We start from the raw sequence: 10,675 nt of genomic DNA, 5'->3' as shown, positions 1-10,675 counted from the left end.
ATCAACAAAAGAGAGTACAAAATTGGAAGGCAAAAGCAGAGTCAATAAACCGGACCAGCAAACCAAGGCAGAGGCACATGAAACAAAAGCAGAGGGAGCTAACTTCCAGAATACAACTGTACAGCCAGCGGTGAGCCGGAGTGGAAGACAAACTTATATAGGGTCTGGCAGGCCACATGAACCCTTCGCCGGAAGTCCACGGTCCTGTTCAGGAGGGGGCCAGCAACCCCCGCACACTGCCACGGAAATTCCGGCCTGCACCGTTAGCAAGCCAGAAGTAGAGGACCGCCGACAGAGAGAGGAGAGGGCCAGCAACCCCCACATGCTGCCCTGGAAGTTCCGGCTCTACTCCTAACACTTTTATTCTCTATGTGGGCGGGAACCTTCAGTTTTTTTTTCTGAGAAAATCAAAGGTGGCCACCCACTTAGATAACCTGAGCTAGTTTACACATAGCATTCCAGTATTCCAGGAGCCATATCTTTGGATCGAGTGGATGAATTTTTTAACAAAAAAAACTGTTCAGGAGCACAGAGGGAATCAAGGTCTGTGTGTTGGACCCCCACAAATGAGATATTGATGACCTATACTGTGGATGTGTTACATTTGGAAACATATCATCACAGAGCTGACCAAATATACTATATTATATATAAGTTTAGATCTGCTAAGTAAAATGTGACAGCAAATCACAGAAAAAAATTTACTTAACGGAGATAGTCAAATTAGACATTTATGGCATAACCACAGGATCTGACAAATATGATTTATATATGCCCCCATTGGACAAACCATCACCACATTTGGCTTTCGGTACCATCTTTATGTTGATGACACCCAATTATACACATCTTCCAGTGACATCACCCCTGTACTCATACAGAACACCAGCAACTGTCTCTCTGCTGTCTCAAATATCATGTCCTCACTCTATCTGAAACTAAATCTCTCTAAGACTGAACTACTACTGTTTCCACCATCTAATAGATCTGTCCCTGATATATCCATTGCAGTCTCAGGCCTTACTATAACTCCTAGGGGTCATGTTTGACTCAGACCTTTCCTTCACCCCTCATATTGAATCACTCGCATGCTCATGTCACCTCCACCTCAAAAACATCTCCAGAATACGCCTTTTCCTTACCAGAGATGCATTAAAGACACTTATTGTCTCTCTGATTCATTCTCGCCTTGACTACTGTAACTTCTTACTAATCGATCTTCCCCTTACTAAACTCTCCCCTCTACAATCTATTCTGAATGCAGCGGCCAGGCTCATCCATCAGTGTAGACGCTATAGCGATGCCTCTGGTCTGTGCCAGTCGTTACATTGGCTGCCTATTCATTATAGAATAAAATATAAAGTTATCACCCACATCCAGAAAGCTCTCCATAATGCTGCACCTTCCTATATTTCTTCCCTCATCTCTGTCTACCGCCCAACCCGTGCTCTCCGTTCACTCAATGACCTAACACTTACATCCTCTATTATCAGAACCTCCCACTCTCATATACAAGACTTCTCCCGAGCTGCACCACTTCTCTGGAATGCTCTACCCCGGACAATCAGATTAATTCCCAATTGCTACAGTTTCAAACGCAAACTAAAGACGCATCTTTTCAGACAAGCCTATCACAATGTCTAACGTAAACCCTTCTGTACTATAATTAGAATCCCCAAAATTTAACCCTCCTCTGTCCCCGCTCCCACATTTCCCCACATGATATGATGTCTTTTCAGGCTAACTTTATATGTCCAGGCTCCATCCTTATGTTAAAGGACACGACTAGTGACAGCTCATACAGTCTTATGTTTGTGTAATGACAGTCACCTCTATTACAAAATTGTCTGACCTCTGTATAAGCAATGTCGCCCCTGCTACCTCTTGTGTCACCCCCTCTACCCCATAGATTGTAAGCTCCTGTGAGCAGGGCCCTCAGTCCCATTGTGTGAAATGACTTTCTTTGTTATGTAAATTTTTTATTATTATTATTATATGTCTTGTACACGACCTCTGGTAGAGATGGGAGGAGAGGTGGCCACACATGTACATGACTGTCTACATTCACTTCTATAGGCATTACGGAAACTGCCTCCCTTTTTTTTGGCACATCTTAACGCGTCTGATAAAAGTGAGCATGGTGTTCATGGTGTTTGCCCTATGTCCACCCTGCTAATGAATCTGATTGAAATATTTTTTATGAGATTATTAATTCTCATTTTATTTATTACCTACTTTTCTCCTTCCATCCCTAGCCTGTCATTACACATTAGAGATGACGTCACGCCAGTGTTTTTGCTCTGTTGTGATTCAGTTACCAGAGCGTCCTAACCACAGGCCTAGACACTGCATGTTATCTCTTCTGACAGCAAGCTCAATGACTAAATGATGAATATGTATTGCATTATCCTTCATGTCACAATTCCTATGTCACAAACTGGTAATAATATGTTTACTCATCCATGTTGTATCATATTGTGAAAAATTCTAATTCTAAAAATGTGTCGTCTCTTGGTAATAAAACATAGGGCAGGTTGAAATGGGTTCATAAAACTGCAAAACTATGGACATCCAACATATTAGGTCCTTCTGTTCTTTAAGGATACATTCAAAAAATTTTTTCCAGGATGGTCTGAAGGCGGAATCTCAAAATAGCACCTGACTGCTCTCCTCATTGATTTTAATGGGATCTAGCTGTAGAGGATAAAACCGCATCAAGTGGTGTCTTCAGGTGGATTTAGCCTGAAAATCCCATGTACATGAATCGGAGGCAGAAAAAACCTCTAGGGGTTAAACCCCACACAGCGAAATGCAAGGTTCTGAGCCGCAGTGTAGTTTGCAGCCATGGAAGATCTAGCTCCAAATCCAAGGACATCTGTAAGAAGCTTGCACGGGTTTCCTCCAGGTACTCCAGTTTCCTCCCACACTCCAAAGACATACTGATAGGGAATGTAGATTGTGAGTCCTATATGGGACAGTGTTGACAGTAAGAAAAATGAATTAATACTTGAAGTATCGATCTAAATTCTGCTACATCTGCAGTTGTGTTCTCCATAAAATAACTATTCTGGAATGTTCTGAGAACTTTTACCATTCCTCTATTGACTCTATCAACAACGATTGCTCCTAGATGAAAGCGTCCTGTACAGACTTTTGTTGCAGCTATGATCATTGGAAATATAGTTCAGTTTGGCGGAGGCTCTTTAAGTATGGAACCCCATCTGGAGAGAAATGGCAGAATCCATTATATGTCCTCACCCTCATACTATTCTGGCTATTTGACGCTGCAGTCCGGACATGGACTCAGGATGATATGATAAGTCCCATCAGTCAGTGGCCATAGTGGAAGAAGAGCTTGCAACCAGGGCTGTAGAGTTAATAGACCAAATTATCATCTCCTCTACTTTTCCACAGCCCAAGTCCAACTCCTTTCCAAATCCTTCATAAATGACTAACAACTATGGTCAGACAGAAGTGGAAAAAATCCTCTAATACACTGAAAATCCAATGAAAATCCTATAAAAATAAATATGCACATACTATACAATACTAAAAATAATTAATATTTTCCGACTCCACAGTCCTGCTCGTAGCCCTCAAAAGTTCTTTGCATGACCCCTCCTGGGCATCATGACCCAGAGAGCTATATAGACTATATACATAATACTATTATGGTCACAGACTGAGTGCCAGGAAGAACCTTGTACTCAGCTTTGTAGCAAAATAATCCTTATGGGTGCAGGGTTTTTATCAGAGCAAGCAGTGGAATCTATTGTCAATCTAAAGCGTAGAGTTGAGTACGTATAGATGTATACAAGACCAATATACCTGCCAGCGTATAGATTTAGTATATTGGTGAATATGGGAAGCGTCAGTCTCCAATTGTGGAACTAGCGTTGAAAAGAACTCCACTTCATTGCAACATTATTTCCTTAGAATTTATGTTCACATCTGTATTTGGAATTCCATTTGGGGACCCCCCCCCGAATGGAATACTGAATGCATTGACAAGCGGTGAACATGTGAAAGCACATGGGGTCCATGTGTTTTTTCGCGTGGTGTCAGCATGAGTCATGCAGAGAGGAAAGTAGTTCATGAAGGAAAACACATGGACCCCATTATAGTCTATGGGGTAAGTGTGCTTTCATAAGTTCACCACTTGTCAATGCGTTCGGTATTCCGATCGGGGGGGTCCCCAAGTGGACTCTCCAAATGGTATACCGAACGCAGATGTGAAACAGGCCTAAGGCAGGGAAGGGGTTACTAATAAATCGAGAATTTACAAAGACCTATTAAGAGATCCTATAGAAACCAATTCACAGGTAAAGAGTTGCCCATAGAAACCTATAAGGGTCAGTTCACACGTGAACTGCCCGCGCGGGTTTTGACACCGAGAGAGACGCGGCGAGCCGCGTCTCTCTCTTGTCAAAACCTGCCTGCCGCGACCATCGCGGTCGCGGCTTTCCCCTCCGCTGTCGGCTCAAATGAGCCCGCGCGGCTTCCGCCTGAAGATAGGGCAGGTCGCTTCTTTTCTCCGCTAGCGGCAGCCCGCCGCTAGCGGAAAGAAAAAGCCCGGCGGTCTACATAGACCACCATTGTAAAGGGGCGGATTTTGAAGCGAAATCCGCTGTCAAAATCCGCCCCTTTGCCCACGTGTGAACTAGCCCTGAGATTTCAGTTCTCACTTTTCAGGCACCCCATTAAAAGTGATTGGTCACCATTATGCCTTTGAGACATTTATGATAAATGCCCCTTACTATAACAAAAAGTTGTATAATGTTATTAAGTTGTTAACCCTTTACTGTACCGTATGTATAAAATTTAGATAGGATAAATGGTAACGTACAAGAAAAACAGAGTCCATAAGGGATGCTCAGCACTAGAGACTACAGATAAATGAACACTATTCGAAACAGCCATTTCGAATAGCACGCTCCCATTGAAATGAATGGAAGCGGCCGGCACACAGACTTTGCCGGCAGCTGGCCGCTTAACTGCCCGCGTGCCGGCTGCTTCCATTCATTTCTATGGGAGCGTGTTATTCGTTAACGGCTGTTTCGAATAGTGTTCGCTCATCTCTACTAGAGACCCTTCCCACCCTGCAGGTCATGGGCAGGGTTATCATGCGTTGTAATGTAGAATAAGAGCATAATGTCTATAAACAAATCAGTCTTGGAATTTTCCATAGAGCAGAAATGATTTGGCCGGAAAGCAAAAGATCTCTTGTAGCGCTGTGCACTTTTTTTTCCATCTCTTTTATTCTTTCTGGCATGGAAACTGGCAAATAAACTAGGGAGAGCTCTAGATTCCCAACAGTCCCACTAGGCTACGACACCAGGGATGTGCATGCAGCTGCAGAATCCCCATGTCGAGTGCAAGCGGGGCAATATGTCACGTATCATCTACTTGAGAAAGGGTAATATCATTACTGTTGGAAGGGGCTGGGTAATAAAATTCTGAGAACTGACCCCTCCGCAGTACTAGTGTCATATATAGTGTGTCTAATATTAGTATCAATATTGAATGCAGCACCTAAAGGGTTACAGATGTGCGTATATATCCTGAATTGGGGCAAAGAGAGTGTCTACAGATTGTAAGACAAGTAAAAAGCAACTATTGCTTCCAGGGATAAATAATTCTGCTCTGTAATATAATATATAGGTTTTTTTTTTCATAAGGAATTTGTTAAAAAACAAACTACATCTATCTCTGTATAAGACACATATAGGCACAAAATAAGCCCACAACGGATCATACGTGTTGTACAGAAGTATGCAACTCAGACTCTTAAAGGGGCTGTACCAGGTTTTCAACTTATCACTTATCCATAGCATAGGCAATAAGTTAGTTGAAAGTAGTTCATGAAGTACTTTTCTGTCTACATGTTCCGTGCAGACACCACGCGGGAAGCACATGGACCCCTTTATACTCTATGGAATCCGTGTGCTCTTATAAACTCACCTCTTTGCCAATGCATTCAGTATTCCGTTCGGGGGATCCCCATGCGGACTACCAGAACGGATTACTGAACGCAGATGTGAACCACGCGTAACTCTCACCAGAAAACTAGCGATACTAGGAACACTGGTGACACGACTGGCGACACTACACTAGAAATGTAAAGCACCATGAAATTAATGGTGCTATATAAATAAATAAATAATAATAATAATAGAAATCTACAACAGTTTCTGAATTGCGTAGATTTTATTTCTGGAACCTCTGGTGCATAAAAACTATGCAAAGGCTGAAAACTCAACATTCTGAACCATCTTGTGTCACTGTGCAGATTATGACTGGTGCACACAGCACTGGTGTTAATAAATCCTCCGCACCGCCTTAAAAAATATATATAAACATAAAAATAAAAAAAATGGCTGCTAGATTTCTTTGAGGCAAAAATAAAATCTGCATGGCAGAAGACGGAAACCATAGACCGGGTCCGGCTGTGCGCGGCGGTGAGCGTTTTAGGCTCTCCGCCGCGAAACCAGATTTTTTTATCCGGACACAGAGTAGTGCATGTCCGACTCTGTGTCCGGATTATAAAACCCGGTTTCGCGGCGGAGAGCGCAAAACGCTCACCGCCGCACACGGCCGGACATCTCTCTCACCCATTCAAATGAATGGGTGAGAGAGACTCCTGCAGGTTTCCGTATCCTGCCTCTGTTTTAGGCAGGAAACGGAAACCTGAACTACGGAGAGGGCGACGCAGATGTGAATGAGCCCTTACTGTGACAGCAATGAATATTAAATAACTGTAGTGTGAATTCACACTTAATAGGGAAATAGGATTTTACATAGTAGACCAAAGGGAAAAGGCGTAATATAATATAATAAAAAATAATAATCCAGAATAGCCAGGTATTACATATGTAACTTGTAGGTGTCCTGACGCCTATGGACACCAGCCCTGGTCCTTCTCCCTGACAATCCCCTGGACACAGGTCAGTATGTGCTGCTATAAGGGGTGTGGGCTGTGTAGTGACCAGTGTGCTGTCCCCATGATCACAGAAATCAGTAAGAGTTACCAGCACAGTAATGTCCCTGGTGGCTCCAGCCCTTCCTTCCAGGAACTTCCTTCCTTATTCACAGCTGCAGCCTATAAAGCCTGGTGTAAAGTGTGTGCCTGACACGGAGCTCACAGGCTGCCCGCGATCCCTGTGCTGCGCCACTATGCTGCTGCTGCGCTGCCTGACCTATAGTGCGCTCATTGTGGCGCAGGGGGCGCTACAAGACTCACTGGATGCGCAGTTTGTTTGCGAGGGCAGCGGCTGTTTCTCTGTTCATTGGAATACAATGCGCTTCCCTAAATGCAGAGGACAATGTAAGGTGAGAGGAGGAGACCTGGTGACTGTGAAGACCCCAGTGCAGGCTGCTGTCATTGCTATGCTCATGGCCAAGGCGCCCAAAGACGATGCCAGGGTTTGGATAGGGCTGGAGCACCAATACAGTAGCCAATGCACTGACCTGCTGGAGCGTCTGAGAGGGTTTACCTGGGTGACAGGTGACAGCTACACCGAATATGCCAACTGGAAGAAGTATGAACAGAAGTGTGGCCCCCTCTGTGTCACTGTGCACAAAGATGAGACCTGGGAAGAGACTCCTTGTGACTACAAAGCTGATGGATTCTTGTGTGAGATAAGTTATTCCTCCACCTGTCCTTCTCTTGACTTACCTTCTTCCTATAATGTCACCTATTATCACCAAGCCCTTGGTGTAAGTCACACTGGGGGTGATAAATTCCCTCCTGGCACCATTGCAGAAATCTCCACATTCCCAGGTATTACTGAACTGCAATGTGATGAGACTGGTGCTTGGAGCAGGAAGACCCCTGGTGCCTGGAACTGTCAGATTGGGAAAGGGGGCTGTGAACATGAATGTATAGATGAAACAGGCATGGCAGAGTGCAGGTGTCCTTCAGGATCAGAGCTTAAAGCTGACCACAGGGGCTGCACCAAACCTTGTGACCCCAGCCCCTGCAGCCAACTCTGTGTCCCAGATCCCCCAGGGTTTCTGTGTATGTGTTCTGAGGGCTATACACTAGGGGCAGATGGCAAATCATGTGAAGACATTGATGACTGTGCAGCCAACCCCAATATCTGTAGTCAGATATGCAATAACACCATTGGAAGCTATGAGTGCGAGTGCCATCCTGGTTATGAGAAAGGTCCACACGATGCTCACGATAACTGCGAGGACATTGATGAGTGTGACACCGTTATGTGTGAACATGAATGTGTAAATTTACCCGGGGGCTACAAATGTGTTTGTCCTGAAGGATTTGTCCTTGATGAAAATGATGGCAAGAAATGCAATGAATTCTGCAATACATCCACCTGCAAAGCTGACTGTGTTAAAGGCCAGAAATGCCAGTGCCCCAAAGGGTACATATTGGATCAAACTGAAGATGGTGCAAATATTTGTACTGATATGGACGAGTGTGTCAATTCGGATTGTGACTGGGCATGTAAGAATACACCTGGCTCATACATATGTACCTGCCACGAGGGTTACACGCTACATAATGGTGTATGCATCCCACCAACAGAAGCCCCTTTCTATACCCCACCGCCTACGAGCAGACCAGAAGATATTTACAGCCTACGGCCTACTATAATGTGGGGCATCTGCTCCGGAATATTATCTATGCTCATTGTTCTGATAGCTATGATGTGTCACAGGATGAGAAGGCACTACATATACCAGCATGATCTGGACTACAATTATAAGAGCACTGACAAGGATGTAGTGCTGAAGAAAATAATGATGGAACCCCAATGGAAGATTTAGTCAAATCCACTGCAAAAAATAAACTCCCAGGCTATATAAAGCATGTGGTGAAGACAATGCCAGCAGTCTACACACTGGAAACAAACATTTATATATAACACTACCAGTAGGAAGTACTGAGGGACAAATACGATTTAAATGTGTATCTTATATTGGAGGTAAATGTTTCTATAAGGTTTTGTTATAATTTGCTTTCATGCACAAAATATGGGATAAATTGTAGCTGAGTGGGGTCTGACTGCTGGTCCGTTGTACTTAGTGCAGTCCTATGTAACGCCTGGGTCACCCTCACTCCATTCAGACTAGTGTATAAGTTGTATTATGGCAAACCCCTGACTACTATTTTTATGAATTACACCAAAGATAGAGGTAAGTGAGTGGCGGCGCATATTAGCAGGTACCAGAAGATGTCTACTCAAGCCTTGTAATTTCCCGTATATTATTATATCATTAGCCTACGTTATTTTTACTTGCAGAGACATTGGCACTTCTTTGCGACAGCGGCCAATGTCAAGTGTCATTTATACCTACGGCCACATTACTGTCATTCTTGCGATAGTTCATTTGCACTGATGATAAATCGTCACTTTCTCGGCATGTTTTATTAATAATATAATGGCAGCTACTGTTTGAGATGATCCGATGACGATCTGATTTTTTACGTATCTCTATAGAGATTATTTTATGGTATTCACACTACCATTGTCTGTTCCGTTCCATCAGAGGATCAGTAAAATCTGTTTATTTCTGTTCCCTCCATTTTTTTACACTGTTCTATTTTTTCCCTCAAAAATCGTAAACCTGATGGAAGGGACCTATCTGTTTTTTATTGTTTTGTTAGATTTAAAGTTAATGGAGTAGGAATCAAAAAGAAAGTATTCTATTTGTATCCATTGTAAAGGATCCTCTCGTGGATCAGAACAACGGACAACAGTAGTGTGAATACACTCTTATTGATATAAGTGTTTTTTCAGATTGTTGTAGGAATGTATTTGAAATAACCTTGGTAGCTATTCAGTTCTGCACGTGATCTGAGTCCCCACGCACAGAGATTAAAGGGGATCTCCAGCATTTTAAGCTGAGGTCCATTCTAATTTTGGATCAATGCAGTGTTCACTGACAATAGATTTAATAGCGGCCGTAGTGAGTACTTCATAGACATGACTGGAACGCCACTGCAGTAATACAAGTACATGTCATGTGTGTGCTACAGCCGCCATTAAAAGTACAGTGCAGGGATCCTCATAGGGAAACTGCTGATCTGACAGGGTCCCAGCAGTCAGACCTTAGGCAATCTAAAATTGATGGTCTATCCTGTGGATAGGGCATCAATTTGGAAGAGTTAGGTAACTCCTTTAATGAGAACCTGTTTGGAGATTTGGGACCACTATAACACCAGCATGTCATTATGCGGTTTGGGTTTAGCCGTCCATTTCAGTTGTCAATATAGGAAAAAACTTAGGAATTACTGGAGATGGAACCAGAGAGACATCAGCAACATGCTGACATCAGTATACCCGCTGAAATGGATGCCTTTGATTTTGCATAGGAACAAGGTGATGGTTTAGTGGCCCAAACTAATGACAGGTTTCCTTTAATATAAGCCCCTTACTACTTGACTGCTACCAAGGGTGTAGCTATGAGATGAATGAGACCATGCATAACATAGCTTTAATATATATATATATATATATATATATATATATATATATATATATATATAAAAAAAAAATTCCAATTTTTCAAAACCAATTTAATATAGTATTGTGATATGCCAACAAAACCATTGGAAAGCCGCAGTGTACAAAACAACCACTGGGTGGCCACACATATAGAATATCACTTTGTTACTGAGCATTATTGAAACAATATTATGTTGAAAAGC

The 10,675-nt window shown here is 43.0% G+C and overlaps 1 protein-coding gene across 1 annotated transcript; it reads left to right on the top strand.

Annotated features, from left to right (window-relative positions):
• Nucleotides 1-7,079: 7,079 nt before the first annotated feature.
• LOC142196601 (thrombomodulin-like) lies at nucleotides 7,080-9,321 on the top strand. The gene has a single exon (XM_075266573.1). The coding sequence runs from the start codon at nucleotides 7,174-7,176 to the stop codon at nucleotides 8,788-8,790; it is 1,617 nt and encodes a 538-aa protein (XP_075122674.1). The 5' UTR covers nucleotides 7,080-7,173; the 3' UTR covers nucleotides 8,791-9,321.
• Nucleotides 9,322-10,675: the final 1,354 nt, after the last annotated feature.

Source organism: Leptodactylus fuscus, chromosome 3 (genome assembly GCF_031893055.1).
Source record: "Leptodactylus fuscus isolate aLepFus1 chromosome 3, aLepFus1.hap2, whole genome shotgun sequence".
Classification (NCBI taxonomy): Eukaryota; Metazoa; Chordata; class Amphibia; order Anura; family Leptodactylidae; genus Leptodactylus; species Leptodactylus fuscus.
Note: the sequence above shows the minus strand (reverse complement) of the source record. Positions and strands in the feature narration are given on the sequence as shown.

Bases quoted from the DNA above. Each gene is read 5' to 3' on its own strand.
- LOC142196601 (XM_075266573.1), top strand. From the start codon at position 7,174: ATGCTGCTGCTGCGCTGCCTGACCTATAGTGCGCTCATTGTGGCGCAG.